At 45.1% G+C, this 18,188-nt stretch overlaps 1 protein-coding gene across 6 annotated transcripts in view; it reads right to left on the bottom strand.

Moving 5' to 3' along the window:
* TUBGCP4 (tubulin gamma complex component 4) overlaps nt 1-18,188 on the bottom strand; it is a 41,430-nt gene that overhangs the window by 22,783 nt on the left and 459 nt on the right. For 3 of the 6 annotated variants that reach the window (XM_034435611.3, XM_087877835.1, XM_087877834.1), the window contains exons 1-7: nt 11,901-12,434; nt 11,637-11,795; nt 11,455-11,559; nt 11,135-11,188; nt 6,033-6,089; nt 4,716-4,795; nt 3,697-3,898 (exon numbers count right to left, since the gene is read on the bottom strand). In XM_034435611.3, coding sequence (XP_034291502.1) covers nt 3,697-3,898; nt 4,716-4,795; nt 6,033-6,089; nt 11,135-11,188; nt 11,455-11,559; nt 11,637-11,795; nt 11,901-11,969 — 726 coding nt within the window. In that variant the 5' untranslated portion in view covers nt 11,970-12,434. Of the gene's footprint in view, nt 1-3,696; nt 3,899-4,715; nt 4,796-6,032; nt 6,090-11,134; nt 11,189-11,454; nt 11,560-11,636; nt 11,796-11,900; nt 12,435-12,943; nt 13,029-13,957; nt 14,164-14,311; nt 14,386-18,188 lie in introns of those variants that run through there. The other 3 variants (XM_034435613.2, XM_087877836.1, XM_034435612.3) reach the window with 2 other exon arrangements.

Here is an 18,188-nt window from a genome sequence, read left to right as displayed (position 1 = left end):
TTATAAAATATTTGCATCAATAATGGCAAATAGATTGAAGAGGTTGTTAAATGAATTTATTCATACAGATCAAAATTGTTTCTTACCAAAGAGACAGATTAGAGACAATATGAGGATAATTTTAAATACTCTGGAATATTACGAAGCACCCCAGAAAAGCAAATGGCATTGATGTTTCTCAATGCACAGGCTTTTGATAATATGAACTGGCAATTTATGATAAAACAATTGCAGAGTATGGATTTTGGGGGAAGATTTATAAATATGATTGAGGCAATTTATAGTAAGCAATCTGCAAAGGTAATAATAAATGGAGATATGACAGAGAAGGTTAATATTATGAAAGGAACAAGGCAGGGATGTCTTCTATCCCCATTGTTATTGGTATGAAGAGATAAAAGGGATGAAAATTAAAAAAGAAGAATACAAACTACAAGCATTTGCAGATGATCTAGTGTTTATTTTAAAGGAGCCCCAAGAAGTAGGACCCAGACTGATAGAACAAATAGAAGAATATGGAAAGATGGCAGGGTTGAAAATTAATAAAGATAAAACAAAAATATTGGTGAAAAATATTACAGAGAAACAGAAAAGGGATTTAGTGGAGAAACTAGATATTCAGATTACTAAAAAGGTAAGGTATTTAGGAATACAATGAACAGCAAGGTATGTAACAATTAAAGAAGATAATTACTATAAATTGAAAGGACAAATTGAGACGATTTGGAAAGATGGAAAAAATTGCAATTATCATTAATGGAAAGAATAGCAGTAATTAAGATATTACCTAGATTGTTGTTTTTATTTCAAACAATACTGATAAAACTGGAAAAAATATTTTGAAGACTTGAATAGAATGATATTGAAATTTATATGTCAAGGGAAAAAAGTGAAAATCAATATGAAAATGTTATAAGATGCAAGACTGAGGGGAGGATTTGGACTACCAAACTGGGAATTATATTACCAAGCAGCACTATCATGGATGAAAGAATGGATTGTATTAAGAAATACAAGGCTATTGACTTTGGAGGGGCACAACTTACAATTAGGTTGGCATGCTTGTACGGGAAAAATAAGATGCATAGTTATTTTCAAAGACATTATGTAAGGAATGCTTTATTATTAGTATGGGAGAAGGTTAGAGAAAAACATTATTTGAAAATACCAACATGGCTTTCAACAATGGAATTAATACATTAATACATCCAAATATTATTAATATGGGAAATATTATCAGATATAAAGATATTTTATCAGAAAAGGAGGAACTGAAAATGAAACAAGAACTAGTAAAACAAGGGATTGATATGGAATGGTATACACAACTGCAAATACAATCGAGATATGAAAAAGATGCAAACAAAGTTATATGGTTTTTACTTGGAGATGACAGAATTGGATGAGATACTCACAGGAACAGATGAGAAAATGATAAAAAAATTCAACAGTTATTTACTTGGTGTTAAACTAGAAGAAGAACAAGTAAAAGAAATAGTGATAGCATGGGCAAAAAATTTTGGATTTACAATAGAATTAGATAAATGGCAGCAACTATGGGAAAGAAATTATAAATTAACAATGGCTACAGCACATAAAGAGAACTTGTATAAAATGTTTTATAGATGGCACATGTCACCGAAAAGATTGGCAAAAATGTTTAAAGATAAATCAACTAAATGCTGGAAATGCCACCAGACACCGGGATTGTATTATCATTTGTGGTGGACATGTCCAGAAGCGAGAAATTATTGGGCAAAAATTCAAATATGGTTAGAGAAAATTACACAGCAACATATTGATTTTAAACCGGAGCTGTTCCTGTTGGGTATCTTACCGGAGAAATTTAGTAAAGAAAATATATATTTGATTATACATGTAATAACGGCAGCAAGAATTGTATTTGCACAAAATTGGAAAGCAGACAAAATTCCTACAAAGGGAGTGGTAATTGGCAGCTGGCTTGCTAACCCAGAATGAAACAAACAGCAATTGGACGGGGACTGGCAACTCGGGAAGCAGCAGCAACTTTGTTAGAGACTCGTGGGCAGTCCTGTGGAAATTCCCACGTGTGGTTCCAGGGACCCATGACCCACCATCAGCATTCCCTGCAAGGTGTGTGTCAGCAGAGGCCAAACGTTTTTCTGTATCAGGATGTCTGAAAGGCTGGACATTCTTGCAACCGCAGGGCACAATCCCCGTGGCTAACTAGCCCAAGGTCAGCAGGTACTCAATTGTGGCCCCAGGATTAGACTTCACCAAGTTAAAAATGAGGCATCAGGGAGCAAAGGAAGCCCTGATTATCTGCTCCTTGAAATTCTCAAGATCCAGGGAGATAGGTACCCAGGAAGACTAAGATTTATAATTGCTGCTGCCTTCAATGACATTATGGTTATTTTAATTTGTACCTTGGATGTTCTGCCACAGTAAAACTCTTTTTGCAGAATAAACTAGAGTTCTAATGGGACCAGAGCTAACAAGGATGAAAAAAGGGATCTTGAGGTTCAATGGAATGCTAACAAAAGCATGCATCCAAAAAAGACCAGCAGGGATAAGAAACAGCATTGAAAGTTGAGATAACCATAACACGAGGCCCTTATATAAACCAGTGGGGTGACCGCATCTGGAATATGGTGGAGCTAGAGAAGGTTCAGGGGAAGGCAATGAGAAGAATCTGGGGTTGGAAACTCTATGACCTTTGGAGGTTTTTTTAGTTTAGAAAGGGGACATGACTGAGATGTATAAAACTTTGCATGGTGTGAACAAACTGGGCAGTTTTTCCTTCCCAAAATATCAGACCACCATATGAAATTAAAAACCCAACAGACAAAAGGAATATACGAATTTGCTTTGGAATTCACTCCTCCCATGAGATCTGGTGCCCGCTGCCAGTTTGGCTGGCTTCAAAGAAAAGGTGAAGCAATTCATAGAAGTCTTGGGGATCAATGGCTATTAGGTACCCTTTTAGCATGGCTTTGGGAAATGGAAATGAGTTGTCCTGGTTCACTTCCTTCCTCTGTGGACACTCTCTGTTGATGCTGATAGGAAACGAGAGGCTCTTGGCTTTGCAGAGTCTTTGCAAGGTTAGGGACTTTCTCTGCTTCTGTTTAACATCTACATGAAGTTGTTGGGTGAGATCAGCCATCACCATAGGGTGAGGCATCATCAGCATTCAGAAGACATCCAGCCATATGCATCGGTCCATGGTGAGTTAGGCAACGTCATGACCGCCCTCTCACAGTGCCTGGAGGCTGTTAATGGAGCAACAGGCTGAAACTGAACCCTGGCAAGACGGAATGGCTCTGGGTTCAGGGTTCTTTGGTCCATGGAGAATTGCCATCTCTGGTCTTGGATGGGGTGGCACAACTCCAGATAAACCTGGAGCATAATTCGGGGGGTTCTCCTTAACTCATAACTCCTGCTCAAGGAGCAGGTTGCAGCTGTGGCTAGGAGGACATTTGGCAACTGTAGATTGTGTGCTGGTTACGCCTTTCCTGGACCAACAATCCCTGTTCACAGTCATTCACTCCCCTAGTCACCTACCAACTTGACTACTGCAATGCACTCTACATGGGACTTCATGGGCCCTTGAAAAGTATCCAGAATCAGAAAAATATCAGTTGGTTCAAAATGCATAATTTTGTGCAAGTCTAGACTTGCACATGTGTCATCTCTCTTGCAGGAGCTCAATCTCACCATATCTTGCAGCTCTCGCAGCTGCTTCCCTGTGAGTCCTCCAATGCCCAGATCATCGTCTTCTTCTTCCGTCTGGGCTGGGGTGAGCCCCAGAGAGAGGCCCTGCCTGATGAAGAACTCCTCGTGTTGGTCCAAGAGCAACCCATGCAGCATCCAGGCAGAGAGCTGTTTGTAGAGAACGGCATGGCACATGGCCAAGACCCTGGAGGGATGCAAAAGGAAGAAAAAGCTCAGGAGACACTCAACTTCATGTGATGGGCAGCAAATGGAACCGGCAGCCAGACAGGATTTCTGATCTGTCCCCGTACCCACACACACCCAAACACAGCCAGTCGAGGGTTAAGGAAACACTTTGGACTTTGGATAACACCCAGGTCTTATCTCCCACTTGGCAGCGATAGACACACCGTCTGCCAAGTGACTTTATTTTCAAAGTAAAACAGAAAGATAAATACTCAAGAGTCCAAATGTCCGACACTTTAAATCTTTCTCTCAGCAGTTCCGGACGAGGCTTTAGTGACTATCCAAGGTTTGCTTTGTTCGTCACAAGGATCCTTGACCACCACCCTCTATTATATAGTCTCTGGGGTGTGGTCCAGTGACTCAGTTCTAATCTCCTAAGCTGCTGCAAACGTTTATCACGCCTTCGGAGGCGTGCGTCCAGGAATGATGTTTCTTTATCACTCTGATCCGAATCAGTTGTCTCCTCTCCCTCGGCCGGCACTTGAGACAATGCCAGAGGGGAGGGGCCTGGAGAGGGAGGCCTGGCTGACTCCTCTTCCTCATGCTCGGAGCTTTCTTCCTCCGATGGGACAGGCTCAGAGGGCGGGGCCACAACAATTTCCTCCTTGGGCAGCTACACTTTCCAAATGAAGCCCCTGAATTCCAGATGCTCTGAATTTAGCCATTTATTGGAGAACTGGTAAGAAATGCCACTGAAAGCAGCTTTATGCTTGTGCCTGGGTGGGTGGGTGGGTGGGATTACTGGGATAAAGGCCACCAGAATGGTAGTTCCTTACTTCTCCAGCGCATGACGCACCGGTGGCAAGCCACCACGGCTGTATTTGTAGACTGTCTCCAAGATCTGACAACCATGAATCTGCCAAAGAAACAAATTCAGATTAATAACTTGCAGGACAGAAAACCAAAGGTGCCCAAGCACCAACTACTTTCCAGAACATCTGCAGCAGCCAACAACAATCAGCTGCATTTACTACCTCTCTTTTTACATTTCTGCAAATAAAAACAGCACTTAGACTTATATATTGCCCAGTGGTGAAATCTAAAATTTGTTACTACCAGTTCTGTGGGCGTAGCTTGGTGCGGGGGGGGGGGGGGTAATGTGACTGGGTGGGTGTGGCCAATTTTTTTTTAAACCTTTAAAAGCATTTTAAAGCTTGTAAAAAAATGCTTTCAAAAGGCTCTGACGATCCAAGCTGAGTTGCCTGATCGGCAGAGGTTTTTTTTCTTTTAAAAGCCTTTGGTGATCCCAGCTGAGCCGCACGATCATCAGAGGCTTTTTTTTTTAACTTTTAAAAGCATTTTTTCAGCCGAAGGGGTTGTAGAAAAAATGCGTTTAAAAGTAAAAAAAAAAGCCTCTGATGATTGTGTGGCTCAGCTGGGCATGGAGAAAGGCAGAAATTTTTGCTACCGGTTCTCCGAACCATACACTCCCATTGCTACCGGATCGGGCGATCTGGTCCGAACTGGGAGCATTTCACCCCTGATATTGCCCCACATGCCTTACAGCACTCTCTGGGCGGCTTACAATGTTGTCCCCCAATAATCTGGATCCTCTTTTTAATAACTTCAGAAGGATGGAAGGCAACCTCAAGCCCCATCATGATTGAACTCCAGGCTGTGGGCAGAGTCAGCCTGCAATGCTGCATTCTAACCTCTGTACCACCATAACAGCAATGTAACTTATCTTTTGCATTTCTCATTTCCATCCAGATGAAAAGAACCAGCCTCAACTCAGCTATTGGCCTGACATCTACCGTGTTTCCCCCAAAATAAGACCCTGTTTTATATTTTTTTTGAACCCCAAAATAAGCGCTTGGCCTTATTTTTGGGGAGGTCTTATTATTTTGGGGCGCATGGAACAAGATGGGGCTCCTCTTGCCATCTTACCTGATTTCCAGCTCTGTGTTTAAATATTTTTGGGGAGGGCTTATTTTCGGTGGGGGGTGGAGGCTTATTTTAGTGCATGTGCTCAAAAGCCTGATTGGGCTTATTGTCAGGGGATGTCTTATTTTCAGGGAAACAGGGTATATTTTATTAATCTGCTCCACAAATAAGGCTTCCATTAACAGAGGCAGACAGCAGGACTACCTTACCTTATGGATCTTTATCTGCTCTACTACAGTCATCAATGAGGGAAACAAGAGCTGAAACTGTAAAACAAAAATCAGTATTTAAGAATATACTTGTTTAATGAATTGGGGCAAAAAATGAACAGTTGCTTGGCAGATTTGACAATCTGATATCTGGCCTTTTTTTTGGTGTCCCCAGCCTCCAGAGGCTCCTAGAGAGGTTCTGGAGGCTGGGGACAGCAAAAAATGTCACTTCCTGTCCCAACGGGAGTTGGGAAATGGGCCCTTTCAGCCTCCGTAGGGCCTCCAAGGGAGTGGGAAAGGCTTTTTTCGCCCTTCCCAGATAAATAGAGAGGATCTGGAACCAGGCAAGAAAGAAAAACGGGCCTACCAGGCCATCATATGCCAGGAGCAGGGTGGGGTGGGGTGGGGTGTTTGTGCGTGCATGCGCGTGGGCACATGTGCGCGCGACCCGACCCGCCCCCCCTCTCCTGGCACGCAATGGCAAAAAAGTTAGCCATCACTGCTCTATACCATTCTGAACCAATAGTGGTCCAATCTTTTTTTGGAAAACTGAGCACCCACAACTTCTGGAGGAAAGCCATTCCACTGATTAATTATTCTAATGGTAAACAATTTCTCTTTAGTTCTAGGTTGGATTTCTCTTTAATGATCTTCCCTGCATTCCTTCTACTTGTTGTGCCCTCAGGTGTTTGTGAGAACAGATCAACCCAGTCTTGTCTGTGACAACCCCCCCCCCCGCTATCATTTCACCCTAGTCCTTTTCTTAGCTGGAATAGGCATACCTAATTCCTACAACAGTTTATTGTACAACTTAGCCTCCAGACCCCTAATCATCTTTGTGCCAGACCTAGAAGCCATCTTTCTCCCTTTGTGCCTTCAGGCCTGCCACAAGCCTACCGTGGGAAGTTGGGAGGGGGGATAGTATAGAGTGAAGAAGATATGTAGCCAAAATAAAATTCTTTATAGAAAGTCAAGGCCAAGAGGTCCTGCAGCTGTGCTGAGAAGAGGAGGAGGATGTCTTCTGTTCCGGACTGTATATGATTGGATGTGTGGCGGACAAGTAGGTGAGGGACAAGGTCTTAAACTTTCTTTTGGGTGTGGAAAGTCCGGAAGCTCTCTGATTCGGGTTTTCCCAGATGTGCCAATATGACATCTCTAATTAAAGTTAGCTTTGAGGAATTTCAAGCCTCGGAGATTGATTTCGTTGGGGGTGTTACTTGGAACTCTAACACTTTGTTGCTCTTTGCATTCTTTGAGCCTCAACGTATTTTTGTATTGTGGTGACCAGACCTGCATGTAGTATTACAAGTGTGGTCTTACTAGTGTGCAGCATAAAGCGGTATTATCAGTTTGCATGACCTTGATACCATATCTGTTGATGAAGCCAGGGACTGCATTGGCTTTTTTGGCAGCTGCAGCACACTGGCTTATACCTAAGTGTTCACTAAGACACCTACATCTCTCACACAGTCACTGCTGTTGAACCAGGTACTAACTATTCTATAACTGTGCACTTGGTTTTTACCTAAATGGAAGACCTTAATTTTCTTACTATTGAATTGCATTTTTTATATGACTCAGTATTCAAGTCTGTCAAGATTTTTTTTTTTTTTGCTTTAATTTATATGCCGCCCTTCTCCGGAGACTCAAGGCAGCTTACAATGCGTTAAGCAATAACCTTCAAACTTTTGTATATTTATACAAAGTCAGCTTATTGCCTCCACAATCTGGGGCCTCATTTCACCTACCTTTGAAAGGATGGAAGGCTGAGTCAACCTTGAGCCTGGTGAGATTTGAACTTGCAGTAATTGCAAGCAGATGTTAATAACAGTGCTTTAGTCCACTGTACTACAGGCTCTTCCTACAGATCTTTCTGGATCATAAGTGTCTCTTCGAAAGTGTTAGCAATTCCCCCCAGCATGGTATCATCTGCAAATTTTATTTCTCCTTCTATCCCCTCATCTAGCATCTTTTATGAAGATGTTGAAGAGCACTGGGCCCAAGACAAAATCTTGAAGTTTCCCACTGTTTAATTTCCTCCATGTAGATGTAGCCCCACTGAGGACAACATGCTGAGTGTGATTGGTCAGCCAGGTTCAAATCCATCTGTGATGCTGTCTATCCCACACTTTTCTATCTAAGAAGTAGGCTGTGGTCTACTTTGTCAAATGCCTTCTTGAAGTCAAAATAGATTATGTCCACAGAACATGCCTGATCCACCAACTTAGTCACTGTTCTTTTTGTCTTTCAGTTTATAAGCTTTCTTTATGCTGTTATGCTGGTTTCTTCTTGAATTGCTTATTTTTCTTTTTTAGTGGTATTGTGGTGGACTGGGCTTTTATAATCATATTTTTCAGAATTTCCCAAGCATCTTCAATTGTTTTCCTCTTTAAGATTTCCATCCATGGTATCCTTCCTAAGCTCTTAGATTGTTGAAATCTAAGGCACTTGTTTGACTTTGTTCTATTTTTGTGCCTGTATTAAGAATTACAATATGACATGGTCACTCTCCCCCAGGATTCCTATTATTTCTGCCCTATCATTTCATTCCTTTAATGAGAATTAAGCCCAATATAGCTGATGTTCTAGTTCCCTCCTCTACCTTTTAATGACAAAGTTGTCTGCTAAGTTCGTCAGGAAACTGTTTGATCTCCCAGTTAATGCAGAGTCACTAACACTCCGAGTCACATCATCACATTTACAACATGAAAATTGAACTCATTACATATTCCACAATGGAGAACTTCTTCTCAGTTATAAAAATAAACCTGGTGTTCTCAGGGAGTCAGATCACAAGTGACTTCTTCCAAAATTACAAATGACAAAATTGATTTGTTTGATTAGGCACAAAACAATGTTTTAATAAAAGACTACACAACCCATGACCTGCTAGGTCATCCTTTCAAAGATATTTCTTTACCAGATTCCTCAAGGCCTTCAACAGTGACAAAGCTTCTAATGTGCTGGAAAAGTTGGGATATATTCAGAGATGTATTTGCCTTAAAAAGAGCCTATGTTATTTGGAAGCACTCTGTAAATCAGCCTATTTGAAGTAACTTGATTCAGGAGGTTTTGCCCTACAATGCATCATTTCAGTTAAAGGTTACAAGAAGAGTTTTAGTAGTGTATAGATTGGAAATCTTTTATGAACGTTTTGCTGTAAATGGGCAAAAATTAACTGAAGATCTTTGGAAGTGTGGATTAAAAAGAGTTGAATATGAGAAGTGAATTACAGAATATAATTCTGTAGAGACTTGGTGGCGCAGCAGACTAAAGCACTGTTAAGTAACACCAGCTGCCTGCAATTACTGCAAGTTCAAATCTCACCAGGCTCAAGCTGACTCAGCCTTTCATCCTTTCGAGGTAGGTAAAATGAGGACCCGGTTTGTGGGGGGCAATAAGCTGACTTTGTATAAAAAAGAACACCGCTTGGGGGGGGGGCGCAAAAGCCCTAAGCAGGTATATACAAAAGTATGAAGGCTATTGCTTAACGCATTGTAAGCCGCCCTGAGTCTCCAGAAAAGGGCGGCATATAAATCGAACCAATAAATAAATAAATAAATAAATAAATAAATAAATAAATAAATAAATAAATAAATAAATAAATAATTCTAAAAAGAGAAAAATGGTAAAAATTTGTAATCACTGTAAAGGCTGGAAACTCTCTTTGACTTTTTTTCTTTATCTATACTGTATCTACCACTTTTTCTTGAGTTCAACTCTGGTCTGAATTTGAAACTAGTGTTTTAAGCTTGAAACCTTTTGAATTTAGACTATTACATCCCACTAATATTTTATGTGTACAGCATTACACATAAACATTACACATCAGGAGGTTTTCATATACTTCAGTGAGATCCAGGGTTTCTTCAAATCTTTATTGCTGAGGCTTGTAATTGTGGCTTGCCTAGAGCCCCCTATAGTTATCAGTGATTCAGAAGTAGATTATTTTCTGTGATTAATTCCTTTTTTTGCTTGAGTGAACCAATTTAAAAAATTAGGAGAGAAAATAGTTAGCATTTTGTCAAAGTCCAGTTCTTTGAAGAAATGCAAAGTTGGAACGGGAACTGATTTGCACAGCCTTACTCAGTACATCAAGGAAAAACAATCCATCTAAGAAGATTGAACATCTAAGAGACTTAGTTCTGATGGAGTGGTTCAGGTGTTGGCCCTGAAATCAGGGAACGGTGAGTTCTAGGTCTCCCTAAGGCATGAATACCAGTTGGGGGACTTTGGGCCAGTGACTCACTCTCAGCCAGACCAACCTCACAAGGTTGCTGTTGTAAGGATGATAAGAAAACAGAATATTAACTGTAGCAAGAGAAGGAAAAGAAGGATAAAACTATAATAATTATTATTAACAGTAGTCCTTGCTTAAGGATGGTAATTGCAACTGGCAACTTTATTACTAAGTGACATGGTCAAAAAGTGAACCATCATGTCTCCATACTATTTTAAGATGGTGGTTACAGCTGTCTAAATTGCTATTGTTAGGCAAATCCCACATGGTCACAACATAAGAGATTGCAAATGGTGATCATGTGATTGCAGGATGCTGGGATCTCATAACAATGAGCTGGTTGCCAAGTGCCCAGAATTGTGATTACATGAGCAGGGGGTGATGACTGCACCTACTAGGACCCACTTAAAGACTCCCTCATTCAACACAATCTTCAATTTGGTTGCTGAATGAAAGGTCGTTCAATGAGAACTGCCTGTATTTTCCATCTAATCTAAAAGAAAGATGAGATGAAAGGGCATGAAATGAAAAGCCTCCATAATCCCTACTCTCAAATGCAGTTTGAGAGATTGGCTGCAAAAGAACAAGAATAATTCAGCCCTGCACCTCTCTTTTCGAGGACTTGTTCTCAATAATCACCTAAGCTACTGTAATTAGTAGTATAGATTTTTGGTCCTCTGCGTCCATTTCAAGCAGGTTCTCAGTTGGATCTATTGGGTAGAGTTTGGGCTTTTTGAAAAATTTTTTTTTAAAAAAAATAGAAAGCCAATCTAATCTCTGCAAATCTAAAATCTACTCTTGTTGCATCTTGGGAAGTCTCCTCAAAGTGCAGATGAGAAATGACTTCTTTGACAATACTCACCTGGTCCAGAGAATAGTTGACATATGAGATGGTAAGGTGAGGATCAGCCAGAAACTGCCCAAAACAAAGAGATAAAGTGTGAGCATTCACAACAGAGTTTTTTTTTTGGGGGGGGGGGGGAGACAGGTTGTCAGGATGTCGCCTTCTGCTATATTTTACACATCCTGCAATACCTTATTCCAGATAAGGTCCCATTCTGTCAGAAAATGCAAGCTTGGAGTGGGTACCTTGCCCAGGACAAACTAGCTTGTTGACAAAACTTCTATCATCCCCATTCGGGTTGGGGTCTTTCTCCACCATGCACACCGCTCGCCCCTCACCTCCTGCTCCAGGCCCAGCAGCGCATGCCGGTAGGGCTGCAGCACGGCGTCCAGCCCGGTGCAGAAGGCGCGCAGGTAGATCCCCGGCGGGGAGGCCAGCAGCTCCTGCAAAGAAGCGAAGCGAGGCGGTGACTCCCCGCAGGGCAGGCGCGGGCCGCCACCCCTCCCCGGGAAGGGCGCACCTGCGGCGGGGCGGCGGGCGGCGGCAGCGGCGGCTGGGCGTGCTCGGCGAACTGCTCGATGAACTCGTGCAGGCGGACGTAGAGCGCGCCCAGGCGGCAGACGCGGGCCAGGAGGGCGGCCTCGCTCGGGTGCAGGAACGGCGGCGGCTCCGGGGACACCTGCGGGGGAGGATGAGGAAGGGCGCTGGGCCGGGCCCGCGGGGGAGGGAGGGGGGGAGGGAGGGAGGGCCCCCCCGCGCCCCTTCGCCCCGCCACCGCGCCCACCTGCAGGCCGCCGCCCACGAAGAGGCCGCCCGGGTAGCCGCGCAGTGCCAGCAGCAGCTCGTGGATCATGGCGGCGCCGCGCGGGGACCGGGCCTCAGCCGCTCTTCGCAGGCGCCCCAACGACGCCCCCGGCCCCTCCCCGGCCCCCTGCGAAGCCCGCCGTCTGCTCGCCCGCAGCCCGCTCAGGCGCCTGGACTCCCGGAGACGGACGGGGTCCTTCAGGCATTTAGCTTAGCCGCCTGTTTAGGAGCTCCAGCCCCGCCCTCCGGGCGCCCTGTCAGAGCTGCCTCGTCGGGGTTTTGCCTGCGCCGGCGCCGCTTGCTTGGGCGGGGGGCGGGGGCGGGGCGGTGTTAGAGGAACGCCGAGATGAGCTCAGACTGGCCAGCCGGGAAAGTGCGAGAAGGCGGTTTCCTTGGGCGCTGCACAAGGGGAAGCAGACTGTCATAGCCCTTCCTCTCCTCTAAAGTACAGTTTTATATTTCTTGAATGTAAAAAGTCAAAAAGTGCAAGAAAAAAGAAAAATAGAAAAGAAAGAAAAAAGATAACAAAGAAGTGGCTTCTGATACTCTTCATAGCAGCAATAAATATAAATATGTTTTAACGTCTCTAAGACTGCATAATATTGCTCTTTGTATAAAGTCATTAGCTACATTAATTGGTGATGGATTTACGTAAAGATGAAAAAAATGAATTTGTGATCTTTGGTTTTGATGATTAGACAGGATAGATATTAATAGGAAATCAATTTATCCATTTCAGCAAAATCTACCAACTTTACCAACCATTCCTCCATAGTGGGCAATGTCAAATCTTGCATTTTACTTTCTTGTGACGTATGTTTCCTGACCTGGACTACTTCAAAAATTGAGAGGATAAAACAAGTATAATCCATTTTAGAAAAGGTTACTGAGGATGTGTCTAGGGCATGGTAGGAATGTCAGGTATAAATGCTCTGCCCATGCCAGGGATCAGCTATAGCTCAGTAGTGCAAGGGTTAACCCAGACACCCACCTGGTCAACTCCTCCCCTAGACCCCTCCTTACCTGAATCCCCGCCCACAGGTATAAAAGGTGGGCACACTCCTCCATGTTTCAGATCCTAATGTTCCCAAGTGACGATAAGATGAACCTGCAAATAAAAGAGAGATATTTTACTTAATGACTCAAGTCTCTTTATTGGGCCTGATCCATCATTCCTCGTAACAAAATGGTAGCAGAGGATGATTGGTAAGGCCCAGAGATCCCAAGCCACAAGACAAGGACCCATACCTACCTGCAGAATGGCGACACCCCCGAAGCAACGGGAAAGCAACCCATCAGACTCGCCAGGGAAGGCAGGGACCTCAACCACCCCCAAAGCCACCGCGACGGAAGAAAGGGGGGAGATCGAAAAAGGCAAAAGGGCCCACCACTACGATCAAGAAGAAGAGAAGCTGCGACTCGACGTCCTGCAGCTATTGAAGGAGAGAGCCGGCGACAGAAACCTCCTTGCCGACCTGCGGAGCTTCATACTCGATCGCGAGGCAGCAAGGAGCGAAGAAGGCTCGGACTCAGAACTCAAGGAGCTGGACTCGGTGAGTGGATCGCCCAAAAGGGCACCCCCAACGGCCACCGAGCCCCAAAGCCCCACTCTAAATTTGAAACGGCGGCCATCTTTGTCCACGTGGTCGGACAAGATGGCCGACCCCCAACCAATCACCAAACAGAATTCGAAATGGCTGGCGCGCAAAAAATGCCGGACCATAAACAATGATGAAAGTGACCGGGGAGAGGGGACCGAATCCGACTCCGACCCCTGGTACACCCCCAGCGAACGGCAAGTGGATAGGGCCATGAAGACCCTTGCCGCCGCTTTCGGCCCAGGCCTCAAAATCACTAAAGAGAAGCCGGAGAGGCCAAAACAAAAGGGAAGACGAGGAGAGGGGCAACGGAGCACCCACCCGAGAGCCACCGACGCCCGGGACAATTCGCCAGCCCACCTACGCACCCCAGGGACACCGCGCCCCCGATCGCCCAGGCCGCACATCCCGGACCGCGTGGACTGGGGCAGCTACTTACAGCCATCGCCGGAGCCTCAACACCGCCAGGATCTTCATTCCGGAGAAGCAGCTGCTGGACGACGCCCTCCGGAGCACAACTGGACCCCCAAGTCCGAAGCCGAGGCCTACCCGACCGATAGAGGCCTCTACAGCGGAGCCGCGATGAACAGGTCCTTCCTCGGTGACGGCGGAGCTGAAATGGACTTCGCGCATGCGCTCTTCCGCCTAGAAGAAGAAAAGAGAAAAAAATTACAAAGCGGGACTTTTAAACTACCGGCAAGCGTTCCCATGCCTTACTGCTGCTATAGGCACATAAGGAACCATGGACAGCAGCCAGCAGTAAGTAACTTTGCAAATAGTGCTGGAAACTTACCAGTAGACTTTCCCAAGTTGAGAATGGATGGGGGCAATATCCTAGAGTGGTCACAGCAGCTCCAGGTGGTGTTCCTGAAAGAAAACATGTCTCATTTTATTAATGACCCACCAGAGAGACCATGGACTTTAGAGCTGGATTGCATGCACCATAAGGCATTCTATCTTTTAATTGCCAGCATATCCCCCACAATTTACCACTGTATTGGCCATAACCTCACAGTATCAGAAATTATAGGGAAAATGTTTGGGTTGTTTTACAGTGAAAGTGTGTCCACCACCACACAAATTTCCAAAGACTTCTTTTCCGCCAGACTTAAGCCAGGGACCCCCATGAGTGAGCACCTAGTGTCCTTAAGCGGTACCAGAGCAGAGCTACACCTCAGGGGAGAAGTTATTTCCGACCAGATCATGAAGAGTGTGATAGTCAACTCTTTAGATCATTCATGGAATAACTTCCTGACACACTTAGACACCGTTAGCCTAGGAATGCTATCCGTGGAGAGGCTATCCAACAAGCTTATCGCGGAAGATAATCTGAGGAGGAGCCGCCCCGGCCCTCCCAGAGAACATAAGAGTGAAAAAAGGGTAGTCTTCCAAGAGAAACAGCACAGCGCACCAGAATGCTACACCTGTGGGTCTAGGGGACACATTAAAAGGGACTGCCCCAGGAACTATAGGGAGAGAGGCAGGCCAGAGCACAAATACAGACACATGGAAAGGCACGCATCTGAAGAAAGGTATAGGCGTAGGGACTCACCCAATCCCAGGGACAGAAGGGGGAACAGAGACAGTTCACGCGACAGCAGAACAGGATCTCTATACGGGATAGGGGAGCACACACACATCACGCACAAAGACAAAGATGCCAGCTCGTGGCTCCTGGACTCGGGAGCCTCCAACCACACCACATGCAACCAGAAACTACTCTCATCATTCAAGAGGGAGGATTTCTCTATCAAAGTTGCAGACCAAAATCAGGTTAGGGTAACCGGAAAAGGGACAGTTACTTTGCCAGGAGTAGGGAAAATAGAGGGGGGTACTGCTAGTCCCAGAGATACCCCACAACATACTAGCCGCAGTAAAGCTTAGCAAAGAATCAGGAGTTGAGGTGAATTTCACAAGAGGTAATGTTAGAGTTAGCAAAGGTGGAGAAGATATAGGAAGAGTAATCATCAACCAAGGGTTACCTTACATAAGTTTCTGTGAGAATAACACAGCGTGTACACCAGTTCAGAGAACACAGAGGACAATGAACAAGACAAGACTGAGGGGGAACAGGCAGAAGGGAGAGAGATAGATAACGATGGTAACATGACACAAGAAACACAACACAGCAGACACACTCAAGGGAGGCCCTCGATAGGCAAACCCATGCATGACGACTGTGCTCATCTGCTACACCGGAAGCTAGGGCACGCCAGTTTTCCCGTGATCCAGAAAATGGCCAATTGTACTGAGGGCATCAAAATAAAGAACTGTGAAAACTACCTCGAGTGCTCGGTGTGCAAATGTTCAAAGTTAAAGATAAAACCCAGACCCAAGAAGTCGCTGCGTGCCGCCAAACAAATATTTGACTTAGTCCACATGGACCTGGTAGGACCCCTAAGGCCATCCATAAATTACAAAAAAAGATACTTTCTCACCATAGTGGACGACTATAGTCGATATGGCTTCGTCTATACCTTAAGGAAAAAGGATGAGGCCTTCCAAAAATTCAAAGAGTTCTATAAAAGAGTAGAAACCCAAAACAACGCCAGAATCAAACAAATCATGACCGACAGAGGATCTGAGTTTCTATCTAAGGACTTCTCCCATTGGCTCAGGTCCAAAGGCGTGATTCACTTTACGTTGTCCCCGTTTTCCGCCTTTCAAAACGGGGTCGCAGAACGACGGAACTCCACGCTCCAAACAATGGTCAGATGCGCCTTAGAGGACGCAGGCATTGGCCAACACTTCTGGTCTGAAGCCCTGGTCTACTCCAATTACACACTCAACAGAACATGGTCCAGTGTGATAGACAAGATGCCATACGAGCTCATGTATAGTAAGAAGCCTCAGATAGCACACTTACACGTGTTCGGTGTGACCGCTGATGTACACATACCCAAGCAGTTACGCAAGAAAGGGGACAAGGTATCCAGAAGACTGAGGTTTATGGGATACGAGCCAGGAACCAAGGGCTTCAGGTTTGTGGACAGCAATAATAGGTTCGTGGTATCTAGAACAGCGGCTTTCCACGAATAAGCCAACTGGTCCAGAATACACTTAAATGAGGTACCCACCGAACGAGAGGACAGTCCAATCGAGCAGGCCCAAAACAAGAACGAGATAATAGATAGACAGGAAGGGAGCAGGCCCAAGCCCAACCTCCAAGGCATCAAGGTTAAGGGATGGAAAGAGAACCACCCCAAGATAAGTGTCGACTCACTGACACAGAGAGAGGCCAGATACCTGCATGACACTGAACAGACAGTCACCAGACCGGTCAGGTCAACCAGAAACCAACTGCCAAGGAGGTTAAATGATTACGTGATGCACGTGCACACGAATCACGTTACTCCCAACTCCTATGAAGAAGTACTGAGACTACCCCAAGAAGAGAGGGCAAAGTGGGAGTTAGCCATGGCCAAAGAACTGGACAGCCTGAGGAAACTAGAAGTATACACCCCCACCAAGGTCCCAGAGGGTAAGAACACGATAGGCACCCGATGGATCTTCAAGATCAAGAATTTAGAGGGTGGCCAAAGCCTATACAAAGCAAGATTAGTTGCCCAGGGGTTTGCTCAAAGGTTCCCGGAGGACTACACAGACACCTACTCGCCCACCGTGAGGACGGAGAGTGTCAAAAGCGCCTTGGTCATCGCATCCCTGCTAGGACTGGAGGTGCACCAGTTTGACGTGCAGACCGCCTACTTGCACGCCAAGCTAGACAAAGAAATATACATCAGAGCCCCCCACAGCAAAGAAACCAACAGAGGGGACACCTGGTTACTTCATAAGAGCCTGTACGGGCTAAAACAATCAGGCAAGCGCTGGTACGAATGCCTGGTGGAGGCCCTGAAGTCTATGGGATTCACGGCGACCATAGCTGACAACTGAAAAGAGGGGGACTCACCAGAATACATCCTAGTTTACGTGGATGACATTCTATACATCAGCAAACACGAAGCCAACCGCAACACCTTCGCCTGCAAGCTGAGTGAGCATTTCACCCTAAAATACCTTGGAAGGATAAACCGGTACCTGGGGGTACAAGTCAACCAAACGCCAAAAGGTATCCAACTGTCACAAAAGGAGAAAATAGAAGAGTTACTTCATAAGTGCAACATGGCAGACGCCAAGGGATGTGATTCACCCATGCAGGTGGACTTCCTAAAAAACATGCATGATGAATCACCCGAATTTGGAGACAACACGCTGTACAGGTCAGTCATAGGCTCCCTCCTGTATATCGCTAACTGGACAAGACCGGACATTGCTCTATCCGTTAATTTACTGTCCAGGCACGTAAGCAAACCCACCACATACCACTGGGACGCAGTGAAGAGAGTGCTAAGATACCTGAAACAAAGTGTCAATGCATGCTTAACCCTAGAGCCTGAAAAATCCGACGAACCCATCCTCTCATGCTACGCTGATGCTGACTGGGCCGGAGACGCCAAAGGCCGCAAAAGCACGTCTGGGTACATATTCTACTTAAATAACTGTCCGGTACATTGGTACACAGGCAAACAAATCTTAGTGGCAACCTCGACTACTGAAGCTGAATATATATGCCTCTCCAAAGCCGCCAATAATCTCATCTGGTTCGACGACCTACTCGCCAGCGTGTGGAGAGAACCATCTTACCCAATAAATATCTACGAAGATAACAA

Source organism: Pantherophis guttatus, chromosome 13, assembly GCF_059756535.1.
Source record: "Pantherophis guttatus breed Tessera chromosome 13, ASM5975653v1, whole genome shotgun sequence".
Taxonomy (NCBI): domain Eukaryota; kingdom Metazoa; phylum Chordata; class Lepidosauria; order Squamata; family Colubridae; genus Pantherophis; species Pantherophis guttatus.
This window is presented reverse-complemented; position numbering and strand designations above follow the sequence as displayed.